General features: G+C 40.3%; 1 protein-coding gene across 6 annotated transcripts in view; it reads left to right on the plus strand.

Moving 5' to 3' along the window:
* LOC132826253 (disintegrin and metalloproteinase domain-containing protein 12-like) overlaps positions 1–15654 on the plus strand; it is a 350675-nt gene that overhangs the window by 210269 nt on the left and 124752 nt on the right. For 5 of the 6 annotated variants that reach the window (XM_060841979.1, XM_060841976.1, XM_060841975.1 and 2 more), the window contains one exon: positions 7316–7392. The exons of the other annotated variant lie outside the window; for it this stretch is intronic. In XM_060841979.1, the coding sequence (XP_060697962.1) occupies positions 7316–7392 (77 nt within the window). The remainder of the gene's footprint in view (positions 1–7315; positions 7393–15654) is intronic. 6 annotated transcript variants of the gene reach the window in all.

Genomic DNA, 15654 nt, shown 5'->3' on the forward strand with positions numbered 1-15654 from the left:
GTTTGATCAAGTGAGTATTTTGTTCTGTTTTATTACTCTGAGTGAGTAAACTTTTCTCTTCTGATTTACACTTATCAGAAAACCTGCTTGTGTCTATCCACTAAAGTCATAACACTCAAATGGTTTAACTCACTCCTAAAATATATATTTTCTCCTCCTTCTCTGAAGGTGTTGATTGTTTGTAAGCTGTCCCCATCCCTACAAAATAATGCTTCTTTTGTTCCTTTTCCATGCCTTGTGGCATATGAGGTTGCCAACGCAATGCTTACATCTGTATCGATAGCTGTTTTTTTGTTTTCGCAGGACAGGTTACTAGTCTGCAGTCTGTAAACTGACATGCATCTCCACATCAAACATGGCTAATCAGGAGACTCTCCTGCTCTTACTGTCTGCCTTCGGCATGTTGGTGAAAATGGTGACATAATGATCCAGAAGCTCATGCTAATGCTGCAGGAGACATAGATTGCAATCTCATCGCAGCAGCTAGTGGAATTTAAATTGAATTAATACATCTGGAATTGAAAGTGACCATGAATAATTGTTGTAAACGTCTATCTGGTTTGCCACTCTCCTTTAGAGAAGGAATTCTGTTCCATAATCCTTAACTGCCCTCTGAAATAGCATTTCAAATCAATCAGTTCAAACACAATTTGGGATGAAGAAAAATGCTGTGCTTGCCAGTGTCATCCACATCCTATGAAAGAATAAAGAAACCTTATGAACAACTGAGCGGTGAGGGAAAGTTATCCCACTATTTCTCTCCTTCATAACACAACCTTTTCTAGGTTTTCTTGGCTATCCTATCTGCCTACCAGGTACACAGGTAGCAGTGTAAAGTCCATCTCTCCAGGTGATGAAGGTTCCTGCAAATTATGGAGTTAGTACGTTGTGTCATAATATTGTCACCAGATATAATTGTAAACACTGCATATGTGCTGCATGACAGTGCAAGTTGTAAGGAAGACAAAAGTTATTGAAGAAACAGGCTTTACGTTTGGAGCGACTACCTGCCTCTAAAGTGAATGTGATCAGTGCCATATCTATAACTCGAGAAGATAAAAAAAATTTGACAAAGAACCAATGCTAAACATAATGCAATGCAAGAATGAAAGATAAATGATGGCTGAGACTATTTTTTTTCTTTCTTCTAAGATATTAAAAGCTTTCATCTATAATTTCTGGAATTGTTTGTTCAGGTGCAGTATGAATGGATAAGCACATAGTCTTAATTGAATTTCATGGTACTATTTTGCTTACTTTCCATTTTATGAATCTGGTTCACTGCTGCAACTTAACTGAAGTTAATAATTATCATAATATTTATAGAAATTGTGCACTGGGCTTCAGTAACATACATTTCAGAGCCCCATTCATACCGCATATTATTGCAAAGTAACAACTCCAAAATAAATCGATCAGGTTTCTAACTTAGGCAGTGAATTGTGTTAATAATTTAACACTTAATGACCATGAATATTCTAAAATTTATTCTGTCAACTCTAGTTGGTATTGCTATCTAGACTTCTTTTGTTACTACAACAGTTCCATTGGGTGTCATAATCTATATATTTCAATACTATGATAACTGTTCCATTCTTTCAGCATGTATGTAATTATTGATGTTGGTAAATGCATTTTAGTTTCAGTACATGCCACACAGGGATCATCCTATGCCCTTAAATTTGATATAGAAGTCAATCGGTTTTGTCAATTGATTAGTGTTAAGTAATAAACCAATCACCTACAGCTTCTCCATGGTATTCTAGTATTTAATATCATCTTCTCAACTAGAGCAAAGAGACAGATAAACCAATTTACAGCTATATGGATAATCATTTGTTGAAAAGTCCTACCAATGTGTGTTTCCTCTTTCTATAATGTTTAAAATTTATTCTTACATCTTCTGCTCACCACTTCTTTTGGGAAGTGGGTGTCACTAGTGATGAAGTTTTATGGTTACTATATATTAGTCTACATAATTTTTATCGCAAACAGTCAGGTTCTTAACTCATATTGGTACGATGGTATGCCTATTTAGAATGTTAGCCGTGCATGCATAATCAGTACTTACTAATGTTGTTCTATATTAGTCTACACATAACCAACTGACTATACTGACTCCTTTACACAGGCAGACTGACGACAGGCAAGTAAGATACCTTTATAGTAGATCATTACATATCATGGTGTGATGTACCTGTCTTAAGTATACAGGCCTGTTTGGTCTGGATTCTGCGTCATCATTCAACATCCCAACTTCTCCCATCAGAGAATGAATCACAAGTACAAGGATCGATATGTGTAATTGTTTTTGTATGTTCAGATAACATCTTGTGCAACATGAACAATCTCAACATAATGTAGTTATCATAACTTGGTGGTATAACTTCACTCTGCAGTATGCCTTCTGTCTTTGCGGATGGATATGTAACCTTTGTCATGTATGTATAGTTGCTGCAGCTAACTAGCTGTCATGACCAGCTTTTAGTCTACACTTTCTGAAACCTTCTACTGTCCACATACTGCCCATAATGCTGCCATTTTTAAATCCATTACTGGGAAGTGGGAATTACTGGTTGGGCCAACATTTATGACTAATCCATAGTTGCCCTTGAGAAGGTAGTGGTGAGCTTCCATCTTAAACTGCTGCAGTCCATTTGTTGTAGGTAGAATCACAATGGCAGTAGGGAGGGAATTCCAGGATTTTCACCCAGCAACAATAAAGGAACAGTGATAGATTTCCAAATTTGGATGGTGAGTGGTTTGGAGTGGAACTTCCAGGTGGGTAGTGTTCCCATGTATTTGTGCTCTTTGTTGTTAAAGATGGTAGCGTTCATGGGTTTACAATGTAACTCTAAGGATCCTTGGTGAAATTCTGCAATGGATCTTGTAGATGGTAAACACTGCTGCTACTGAGCATCAGTGATGGAGGATGTGAATGTCTGTGGATGTGATGTTAATCAAGAAGGTTACATTGCCCTGGATGGTATCAAGTTTCTTGAGTGTCATTGGAGCTGCACTCATCCAGGTAAGTACGTAGGGTGCAAGAAAGTATTTCATCACACTCCTAATTCATGCCTTATGGATCGTAAGTAGATTTTAGTGAGTCAGGAAGCAAATTATTCATTGCGGGACTCGTAGTCTCTGATCTGCTCTTGTCACAGAACTCATGGCAAGTCTAGTTCAGTGTCTAGTCAATGATGGAGAGTTAGTTTAATGAATACTGATCTGCATATCCCAGACCACATTCAGTCGATTCCTCTTGCAATAGATATTTGAAGTTTATTTGTATCAGTGACTACTTACAAAGCTACAATAACACCAATTCACACACATGATCTGGGTTGGGTACTTACTATTATTACTGTACATAATACACACACATAACTGACTGATTCCTTCAGACAGAAAGAATGGCTGCTGGCAAGATGGCATAAAACACCAGAATGTTTTATGTTGTGATGTCACGTGACTTTCTTAAAGATACAGGCCTGTCTGGTCTGGAATCTATGCCGTAATAAAACTGGAGGTAAGATGAGTGTTGTACATTCCTATTAGCCCTTGAATTAAGCAGTTAGCTAAACCAATTCTGAGGGCAATTGAGAGTCAACTACTTTGCAGTTATATGGAGTCACATTTAAAACAGACTGAATAAGGACACCAGATTTCCTTCCCAAAAGAAGATTAGTGAAATTGTTTTTTTTTGTTTTTTAACAAGTGGCAATGGTTTCATAGTCACCATTGCGTAAATAATATTTTAAATCCAGATTTATTAATTGAATTTAAATCCCACCAACTACTGTGGTGGAATTTGACTCCATGTCCCCAGAGCATGAATGTGGGCCTTTGAATTACTAGCTTAATGTGATTATCACTGTGAACCCACCTCTGCTAATATTGATGTCTTTATTTTGGAAAAGATAATTTTGTTTGTCTGTGAGATATATTCAATATGAATGTTAATTATGTTAGTAGTACTTATTATGACTATCAGAAAAAATGAAGTGACTTCCAGGATATCGTAATATTCCTCGAAGTGTGGAGCAGTGTTTGTACAGAGCAATTATCTTTGATATCTTAATGAATTTAATAGAATCTTGCTTGTAATTTTGTATTGATGTAGCAGTCACTATGAGATTTAACAAATTAACATGTTGGTTATGCACCATGATTTTTTTACCTGAAATATCTTTTTAGTTTAACTTCAATAGCCTACAATACGAGTTAAATATATGTATTCAAGGAATAATTCAGTTGAATTATCAACCTATTTACCATGAAGCTGGACTACATATAGTTCCACCAATAAAGCACTGAACACAGAGCATAGAAGTTACATTGAGGGCCAGCCCTTCTATTCTTGCTTCTGTCTCCTGGTCCCCCTGTAACATTTAAACTACCTGAGAGCTCAGATGTCTCTCTGCCTTTTGAACAAGCAAACAAAACCTCCAATATAAACAGAAGACTCCACCAATTATTATTGGTAAGGAAATATGAATGTGCAAATATTATAATAAGTGCATATGTCTACAAATATTTACCAGTTTATAGATACTTATTTTCCTAATCTACATGTCCAGAGTTATCATTACACATCTCTGGAGCAAGTCGGACATGAACCCAAGCCACCTTGCTAAGAGGTAGAACACTGCCAATGTGTCACAAGAGCCCTAGTTTACTCATTTATACATTTATATTTTCTCTTAACTTTTCAATAAGCATAGTTTCTAAATCCGAATTATTATATTTTATCTGTATTCAATTAATATACTTGCGTAAATTACATTCCAAATCATAAAACTAATATCACAATATTTCTTAAGTAAGATGATAATGTTGGTTAGCTTCCACTGAACTGGGCGAAAGAGCTGAATGGATGCGTTAATATAGAGAAAAGAGGTGGGATTGAAATCATTGACTCAGTAATTGTATTTGAGCCAATCAGCGCGTTTGCAGAAACATAAAGAGAGGTCAAACAGTCTTCCACTAATGCCTTATGTGAGAGAGAACTCCTTAAGTGGACTACCATTTCAATAGATGCAGTTGCTTATTGTACAAAGAGTTTTAACTTAGAATCAGTAACAATCACCTAAGAAATTTGTTCTTCTTGGGTTATGTCTGCCAGAAGCTTTAGGATGAAGGAATTAAGGTAAAGTTTCCATAATCTTACCATAAAGTTTCCATAGGGCTGGTCTCTCAATAGACAGAGACAACTGGTTGTAGTTTAATCTGAGGTGAGACAAGAGGTTGAGAAGGTGAGTCCTTCATCATAACAGCAGCCAGTGCAGGAATTGAACCCACACTGTTGATGTCACTCTGCATTATCCAGCCAACTGAACTAATTGACCCCAATGAAGAAAATATGGACTTGCTGAACAGAAAAGTAAATTCATGATGAGCTCAAATGAATCTTTGATCTTGTTTGTAACCAGCAACCTCTCCCTTCTAATGCTGCTGCCAGTTCTCGGGTTGTCTCCTTCTCCCCAGCTGAGACTGCCCCCAATTGTTTAGCTCCCTTCAGCATGTGAAAAGTATGAGCTGCACTCTTTGGTCAGGACATTTTTCTCCCTAAAGATGGGTGGGAAAGAGTAAATGACCAGTTGGGTTGGCATTGGGAGATATCTGCCTCACTCCGGCCATCACAACAATTACATTTATGGTGGAAGGTCCATTGTCAAGCTTCCTAACTCACCTGCGATCCGCTTACCTGCCTTCCCAGAGAACATTGGCTGTCTTCCTGAATGGGAAAATGGGACCACTTATCTGCCGTGTTTGGGTAGAGCTCTCAATTTGCCCCCAACTTGGGGAGTAATCAGGGGAACGGATGGGTAGTAGGAGATTGGCCTTTGTGAACTATCCACTTCCACTTGCCTCTATTCCCCAACTCCACCCTCCCCATCCCACCCCCCAATCCTGTTCATTCCATGACCCTACCCTGTGATTTCCCCTGCACACACAGCCCCAATAAAAAACATATATCTTTCACTGGTTGGACCTCTGTACAGCTGGCAGTCTGGTCCTTCCCTCGGTCACTGGGAGAAGGAAATGCTTGAGTAACACTAATAAGATCAAAGATTCATTTCCGCTCAAATTTGTTCTTGTGTTCAGTGAGTCTACGTTTCCTTCAGCACAACACTTCTGGCAGAGATAACTCAGCAAAGATGTTTTCCTAATGCAACAGCAGCATGGGATATCTCTACTGTAGCACTGGTTTGACAAGACACCATTCCACTCACCACAAATATGCCTGATTATCAACTCTTTTAATGATTATCCCTGATAATCAGGGGATCCCCCACAGTCCATACCACCTTCATGAAAAATCATATCTACTTAGAGAAGGGGGCTGACATTTATGAAGATTATCATAAGTATTTAGCTGTTCACCCTAGCAATAGAGTTGGCAAGGACCGGAACAGGCAAGCTACATGTGCCAATGGCCTACACCTGTAAACCAGCCAGGAAATGGGAATAAGAGTCAAAACCCTGCAATTGAGTCCTGTCAACCATTTCTAAAGGATTCTCAAGTCGATTTAGCTCAACAGAAATCCAGACCGATATCTCTCACCTCCCCTTTAGTTGTACATATGTATCAGTCTGTACTTTAGTCTAAATGGGAAATCTTTTACAGACCGCTTATAATTGTGTTGGATGGAAACATTATAATGTCTGATTGTTGCCAGAGTGTTCAGTAGAATCAATGAAAGGTTACGTTTCAATGATCAGTTTTCAGCAGGCTTTCAAGAGTGTTCCTTGTAAGGGAAAGGGAAATTCCTGTTTAATTTAACTTGTTGCAAATTAACTCCTGGCAAACAAGCTGCTTCCAACATGTGGTATTTTCTGTTCTGGATGGCACAGGATTCATTTTTCTCTTTAACAAATTAGTGCATGTTATTTTAGTGCATGGAAGATGTCAGTTAATTTTTATTAAAATGCTTTAGTGATTAAAATAAATTACTGTTTCTACGGTCCTGTGAAAGCTGGTCTAACAGAGGCCCAACAATCAAACTTATGACTTTAAAACTAACAACAAATACAGAACACTTCTTCTTTACTGAAGATCTTAGAATCTTTTGGGGAATATATTTTGTCCAGTGAGTTAAGATAAACTTTGAAGAATGTATTTGAAATTGTTATAACTGAAGGATCCTATTTAGTCAAGCAGCAACTCATTCCTATAGAAATTCTTCTGTAGCAATATTTTCACATGTTTTTAATTTAATCATCATTCAATGAATATCATTGTACATCGTAAAAAATTGAAAATTTGCAAGAGAAGAAATATAGTTCATGCTTTGCAATATTTTCTTTTAAGGGTCACTGCTACTACCACGGTCACGTGCAAGGATATTCTCAATCTATTGTCAGCCTCAGCACTTGTTCTGGTCTCAGGTATGAATCCAACCCTTTTCATTTGCAATGCCTATACAGAAATAGGGTCATTCTGCTCTGGGTGAATGTGCCAAATTGATCATTATTCACATTGATTTGCACCATTTCCTGAAATAAAAATCTGTGCCCCTAAGCTTACTTCACAGATAGACGGAGAACAAAAGAGCAGGAAATTGACCGACTCCAAGATATTTTAAGAGGCTGAACTCCTGATTTTCACTCCCTGTGAACAGCACTGCCTGATTATCATGTTATGCCTCACCAAAACCATGCAGATGAAAATTGGAATTTATTGAACTGGGAATTAATGAGGCCATTCATCCCAACATTTAAGATTTTGTCTTTAAAAAGCTTGTTTCTTATTATGCCTTTTATTTCATATGGTTTTATCTTTCACTGAGAATATCAGTCTGATTTCAGAATGTGATTAGTGTTTGTAGTTACAACTAGTTGAAAAGGACCTGAAGTTTTTTATATATAAAATGCCCTTAAATGTGACAACGTTGTACTTATTATAACCGGAGCTGCCAAGCCAGGTTCTTTAATACAATTGCTCTGGAGGAAACCTGCAATTCATGTACATAGTAATAGAACTTTTATTTGGTGCCCGTGTTACGAGCTTTATGTTTTTGATCCGTGCACCTGAAGTAAGATTTAGAGCCATTGAGTTGGTCTCTGGGCACCAGTCTCTGGGTGGAGTCCCTCTACCATTTCTGACAGCAGGGGAAAGGGGACAGGGTATGAATCACAAAGGAGGAAGACCTAAACTCAGACTCACTGTCCAGTTTGATGGTCCCAAGGTCTTAACCCAATATGAGAGAGATTTATCAGGGATCCCAGTGCTGCTCAGGCATGGGCCCCTGGCCCTGTTATCACCTGGTCCTGACCAAAGAATATCAACTCCCACTCCTGGTCTGAGCACAGTGACCCCTACCCCCAACCACAGAACAGTGTCTCCTGCCCCAACACAAGCACACTGGCCCTCACCCCTGCCTCAAACACAGTGTGCCCCATTCCCTGACCCAAGCACAATGGACCAACACCTTGACTTGAGCACAGCTGGCCAAACCAAACACAGTGGCTCCGCACTCTGACCCCTAGCACACAGTCTCCCGCTCTAGTTGATAACTCAGCTACTGGGCCCTGACATGTTCCCCTCATCTGTGCCTTCACCCACAACGTGAGAGTCAGGAATTTTTAACATAAATGTACTCATTTGTCAGGTGAATAATGTTCATTTAAGCACCATGATTTTGAGAATTTCAAATCCCTATTTTTAAACATGAAACAAGCTGAAGCCGTCAGTGAGAGCTTAGAAAATCTTCTGATTATGCATTTTCAATTAGAATCTTTGTTAATAATTTCACAAGGAATTAATGATGAGTATTTTGCATTAGTGTTTATTGTGGAGAAGGACATGGAAGATATGGCATGTGGGGAAATAGATGGTGACATCTTGAAAAATATTACAGAGGAGAAAGTGCTGGATGTCTTGGAAAGCATAAAAGTGGACAAATCCCCAGGATCTGATTAGGTGTACCCGAGATCTCTGTGGAAGCTAGAGAAGTGATTGTTGGGCCCTTTGCTAAGATATTTGTATCATTGACAGTCACAGTTGAGGTGGCACAAGACTGGAGGTTGGCTAATGTGGTGCCACTATTTAAGAAAGGTGGTAAGGAAAAGCCAGTGAACTATAGACCAGTGAGCCTGATATCGGTTGTGGAAAAATTGTTGGAGGGAATCCTGAGAGACAGGATTTACGTGTATTTGGAAATGCAAGGACTGATTAGAGATAGTGAGCATGGCTTTGTACGTGGGAAATCATGTCTCATGAACTTGATTCAGTTTTTGAAGAAGTAACAAAGATGATTGATGAGGACAGACCGGTGTATGTGATCTATATGGACTTCAGTAAGACGTTTGACAAGGATCCTCATGGGAGACTGATTAGCAATGTTATATTTCACTGAATACAAGGAGAACCAACCACTTGGATGCAAAACTGACTCAAAGGTAGAAGACAGAGGGTGATGGTGGGGGGTTGCTTTTCTGACTGGATGTCTGTGATCAGTGGTGTGCTGCAAGGATCGGTGTGGGGCAACTGCTCATCATTTATATAGATAATTTGGATGTGAACACAGGAGGTATAGTTAGTAAGTTTGCAGATTACACCAAAATTGAAGGTGTAGTGAGCAGTGAAGAAGATTACCTCAGAGTACAACGGAATCTTGATCAGATGGGCCAATAGGCTGAGGAGTGGTAGATGGAGTTTAATTTAGATAAATGTGAGGTGCTGCATTTTGGAAAAGCAAATCTTAGCAGGACTTATACAGTTAATGGTAAGATCCTGGGACGTGTTGCTGAACAAAGACACTTTGGTTCATAGCTCCTTGAAAGTAGAGTTGCAGGTAGATAGGATAGTGAAGAAAGCGTTTGGTATGCTTTTCTTTATTGGTCAGAGTATTGAGTACAGGAGTTGGGAGGTCATGTTGCGGCTGTACAGAACATTGGTAAGGCCACATTTGGAATATTGCATACAATTCTGGTCTCCTTCCTATTGGAAGGATGTTGTGAAACTTGAAAGGGTTCAGAAAAGATTGACAAAGATGTTGCCATGTTTGAAGGATTCGAGCTATAGGAAGAGAGTGAATAGACTGGGGCTGCTTTCCCTGGACCATCGGAGGCTGATAGGTGACCATATAGAGGTTTATAAAATCATGAGGGGTGTGGATAGGATAAGCATACAAGGTCTTTTCTCTGGGGTGGGGGAGTCCAGAATAGAGGACATGGGTTTAGGGTGAGAAGGGAAAAATATAAAAGGGTTCTAAGGGGCAAATTTTCACACAGAGGGTGGTGCATGTATGGAATGACCTGCCAGAGGAAGTGGTGTAGGATGGTACAATTATAGCATTTAAAAGGTATCTGGATGGCTATATTAATAGGAAGGGATTAGAGGGATATGGGCCAAGTGCTGGTAAATGGGACTAGATTAGGTTGGAATACCTGGTTAGCATGGACGAGTTGGACGGAAGGGTCTTTTTCCATGCTGTACATCTCTATTACAGAATGACTCTATGTTTGACTCAGTTTCAAAAGCACGTTATTTTAGTAGGAAGTTCTGAGTTCACAGTTTGATTGCTGGCTTAAATTGAGGGATAAGATGTCTTTAATTTGAGCTCTGAATAGAAGTGTGTAAGTGGGTTTGTCGTAGTTGTGGGTATGTTTTTGCAAGAAACAAACTACTTGAGGAATTTAAAGCTTTGAATGCGGTTGTAAATGAGACATTTTTCTTGTTATCAAGTGTGTAGGAATATGAGGTGAATTAGATTGTTTGAATCTAGGAAGTTGAAAAATGTGCACTAGAAAAGGCACAGCAGATCAGGCAGCATCTGCGGAGCAAGAGAGTTGATGCATATGCCTGAAACATCGACTGTCCTGCTCCTTCGATGCTGTCTGAACTGCCTTTTCTAGCACCTCACTTTTCATTTCTGACTCTCCAACATCTGCAGTCCTCACTTTCTCCTGAATATAGGAGATGGATTGGGAGTATGAGGGAGCAGGGTTTGGTTAGGAGGCATAAATTGACACGAAAGTGGCATATGGGTATTTGGATGGGAAAGGGTTATGAGGTGGCATGGAAGTGAAAGGGGATTTGAGTGGATAGGTGGCATGACTCAACATGGAGATTGTGACAGCCCATTAGGGTCTTAGAATATGAGCAAAAGAGAGCCTAATGGCTTCCAATAATTGGACATAGGCTTAGAGAAAGAGGTTAGCCCTTCTAACCAATCCACCTCAACACTCACCCATCCCCAAGACCATCTAGAATCTTACTTTAGGGTTGACGGGCCAGATTTATTCTTGTCCCTGTGTCTCCCCGAAGGGAACATTGGGCCTAATGGGGCTCTTTAAAACCAAAGCGAGTGTGCCAACTTGGAACATTTCCTAAGTTGAGAGTGAAAATCTGTCCATAAGTCTTTTATATCTTTTATAGCTCTCACAATAAAATGCAGTCTAAAATTTGCTGACGTTGTAACAAACGGAAACAATTGTGCACAGTTCAGAAGCAGTCTATGCTGCTTTTGCTTTGTTGACTAATGCGCTCCACTGAAACATAACTAACATTAGATACAAGAAACATCTGCAAAAGATCTATTGCATGACAATAGCTTGTTTTACATTACCAACCTGCTAAAGATTGAATCATGTTTTATAGTTTCCCAAAGTAATCTGTTTCCCATCATATTAGTTTCTGACATTCTAAAAGGAAACCATAAGTTGAGTAGTCCAACATGTAGAAGTTGGATCGAAATGTTAGAACAAAATAATTAGAAACTTTTTAGGACAAAGCACAACAGTGAGAAGAGTGTGCTTCCCTGAGTTTTCTTATGCACTTGTATTTATGCTTCCAGCAATATACTGCATCCACCTGCAGCGAGGTCACAGTTATGATCTGAATAGCCAGTAGAGTGTATCTCAGTGGCAATTGAGCCCTGCATATATTTCCCTCTGTAGCAAGCTTGTTTAAAACAGGAAATTGAGATTAGGCGTGTTGCATCTCTCTTACAGTGACAAGAACTAGAAGTGATTGTTCAGATCTTCTGCACGAGCATGGTACTTGGGAATGTGAGTTTGCCTCATGTTGGATTTATACAGAATCTGCTGACAACTCCAAGCTATGTCTGTAAGTTAGGGAAAGGGGCTTTCAACTTAGTAGGCATGACTCCCCAGTTATTCAGCCAACTGTGATAAAGATTGCATTCTAATAATGAATACATGCCTTGCTTAACTAAGATTATTGTCAGGATGCACAAAATGGGCTGATTTTTCCCAACCCCTGAACAACGAGTCATTCGGGAAAATATGACAAGATCAGAAAAATGAGATTCTCAATGGGGAAAAAAAATCCCATTTTTCATCCAAGTTTTGAACAGTGAGATGAGAATTTTGCTAGTCAGAGTGGCAATAGATCTATTTGCATGCATTAACATCTCATCATTACCTACTCACTCCTCGTTTATATCCAGTTTGTTATCCTCCCACATGGTGGAGAGAAACTAGATGGTGACAGTTCCTGACATGAAACTCGTTGCAGGTACCTGCCAGTTCCAGCTTACCACTTGCTTCTCTGAGCATCTAGCTTGGACAGGACTCCTCGTGATCTCAGGGCACTCTGTATTGACAGTGACCACCTGCACACCCTGTCCATGGAGGTTGGCATCGGATGCACACCAGCACATCATCATCATCACATCATCAGGACTCATGGCAAATTCACTTAGAATACAACTGTCAACTTTTACATTTCATTTTGGAGCACACTGATTCATTTACAGTAATACACACACACACGCACACGCACACGCACTCACTCCCCACCTCCACCTTGCAATTTCTCTCATGTTGGTTCTTTCTTGCCTTGCCTTTCAGCACAGACATAAAGTGAGACAGCTTGTCATGGATATCAGCAGTGATCTGTCAAGGGGCTGGATGTATTGCTGGATGTCCTTGTGTTAAGTCAATGCCACAGCTGCACCATTTGCCAACAGTTTACATGGTAAACACATGTCCCATGAGCATGTCTCAAAGTGAAGAAGAGTGGTCCTTGCTCAAGTCAACAGGGACTGTCATCAATTAGGGGTTGCACCATAGTCTGTTAAGGGTCACATGCAATCTCAGACCAGTGTGTCAACTATAGTCAGAGCAGTCAAGATCAGGGGTTCCTTATCAGTAGAGTCAAGGGACTGGGCCACAGTCAGTCCTACAGGTCCAGGGCAGTTAGTGTAACTACTCATGGTAACTCAGTCAGGGGGCTGCACAGTGATCAGCCAAGGGTCTGGTAACTCATTTGTCAGGGTTGTATTTCCAAATGGGTGAAGGGTCATGGTGCCACAGTCAGTCCTGAGCTCTGATTGGTGAAAACCAAAGCAGATTATCAGGAGTCACAGCTGTACCAGGAAGTTGAGGGAGTCAATTTTGAGGATGTAGAGGGATGCAGAGGGAAAATGAATTGTGACAGGTGCAACTCAACACATAAGGATGGGAAACAATGGTGTTTTGGAGAATATGGAGAACTGTGCAAAGGGAATTTCATCAATGGTCACAAGGATACTAGCTGTAATGGGTGCAGAGTAACATTGCTGAGCTGTTGGCCCAGGGCTCAAGGGCAATGTTGGGCAATGATGGCTTAAATAAAAGACTTGGCTGTGAATGTGTGGGAACATATAGCACATGGCATTGACAAGAGTGCAAGGAAAAACAGAATATATAAGTTTGGGAGGAGCCCTTTGGTTAGCAGGCTAAGCCTGTAACTCACTCTGCCAAGCATAGACCTGTGTTACCTTCCATCGTCATCTGAATCCCAAAGGTTCAGTGGAAATAAAAATGGATTACACCACATTTGGAGGGGATGGAGCAACTGGTTTCATCTGTCTGAGCACATAGGCTCTACTTGTGAATTGTACATGACCCTTCATGGGGCAAGATCATTCATACAGCACTTTCACAGCACAGCTGACATCATCGAATCCTGCAGTGTGTGGAATATAAAGCCTGATCTAAAGCAATTATGACCTGTCTACGGTCATTGTAGATGGAAGGTAGTCATCTCTATGATGCACAAATAATCACTGATGACCTTTAAAATGTCACCTGCTGGCCATATTCCATAGAAACAATCCACAGGCTGCAGAAGGACGCAGAGCTGCTTTACTGTTGAACTGCAAGTATGGTGACATACTTGAACTGCAAGTATTCACTAACATACTTTTATATCCAATGCTGCATTTCTTGGGTGATATTGAGGGTGGGGGTCAGGTTTTCGTAAATCTACTACATTTAAAGCTCATATTGGGTTTGTTACTGTGGATGATGTTACATATATCAGAATAAGGTCCACTATGTTAAATTCCATGAAGGGGTATTCTATTTCCCTCTGACAGATTGCTCCAGGTTCCATTGTATGGAAGACTGCATAAACTGTCACCTGTGTGATGTGAATGCTGATGGCTCACATTACTAAGAAGCTATTCTGTTTCTGATATTCCCCACACCGGCTCATTGGAGCCGTGACCAATGGATCCAGCCACAGTACACATTATCATAACTGAGGCCGTGATGCAACAAAGACACTGAGAAATTGAGAAGCAAAAGATGAGCCAGTAAGCTCAGGACCAGGAGCAACCTCCAGTGGTCTACATAAGGAAATTTATGCTGATAGTCCCTCTCAATAAAGAGAAGATAACAGGAGGACAAAGTGTATTGTCCTCTATATCATTTCGCCCAGATGAGGAAGATGCAGTTTTACCACAGGCTGAGGATATCCTGGGGCACCATCAGAACTGTGTCATTTGTTGGAGTGAGCCTCTCTGAATGGTGGGTGGCCATTCTAACGCAGCGGCCATCAAGGCGATTGGTTCCTTTCTGAGGTCTCTCCGTGCTCAATCCACAAAAGTTTCAAGGCCATAATGGGAGTAATTTGTGCCAGATCACACTGCTCCGTCTTTTTTCCCCAGAATGAGATCAGTGCTATGGGCCAGGAAATAGGCTTTGCCAACATCTCTGGCTTCTCACATGGACCAGGCTGCTGTATGTATGCACATTGCAGTAAGAACACCATCTCAAAGTATGGCAGACATGGTCAATAGAAAGAAATTCTATTCCACCAATATACAAGCCATCTGTGATCATTGGTACTACATCCTAGAAGTCTGCACCAGGTACCCCAGAATGTAACATAATTTTTGAAAACTCTCAGGTTCCTGCTTCATTTCAAGGGCTGGCTGCCTTACACGGATAGTTAATAAGAAGCAAAAGCTACTATCTCTGAACATGGATGATATCTCCATTACTGACTCCCTGACTGATACAAAGTATTGACAAGATGCAGCCCATTCTTTAGCAAGGCCATCCTGGAGCAAATGATAGGCCTTCTGAAGATGAAGTTATAATGGTTTACTTTGTCTGGAGCTTGGGGTACTTTGAAGTACAGATGTGTCACATAATCCCAGCATCCTATTGGAGGAAGCAGAGTGGATGTGATGATGCTGAAAAGCTAGTAGAGTGGCAGTCATCTTCCAAGGAGGAAGATGGAGATGTTGAGCAGGAGAAATATTACCTTCTGCATGGTAGAGCAGCGCAGAGTCAGACACAACAAGCAGACTGGACTTGATTGACGTCCCCTAGGAGAAAATGAGGACTGCAGATGATGGAGATCAGAGTTGAGAGTGTGGTGCTTGAAAAGCACAACAGGTCAGGCAGCAT

This window comes from Hemiscyllium ocellatum, chromosome 22 (assembly GCF_020745735.1).
Source record: "Hemiscyllium ocellatum isolate sHemOce1 chromosome 22, sHemOce1.pat.X.cur, whole genome shotgun sequence".
In the NCBI taxonomy this organism is placed as follows: domain Eukaryota; kingdom Metazoa; phylum Chordata; class Chondrichthyes; order Orectolobiformes; family Hemiscylliidae; genus Hemiscyllium; species Hemiscyllium ocellatum.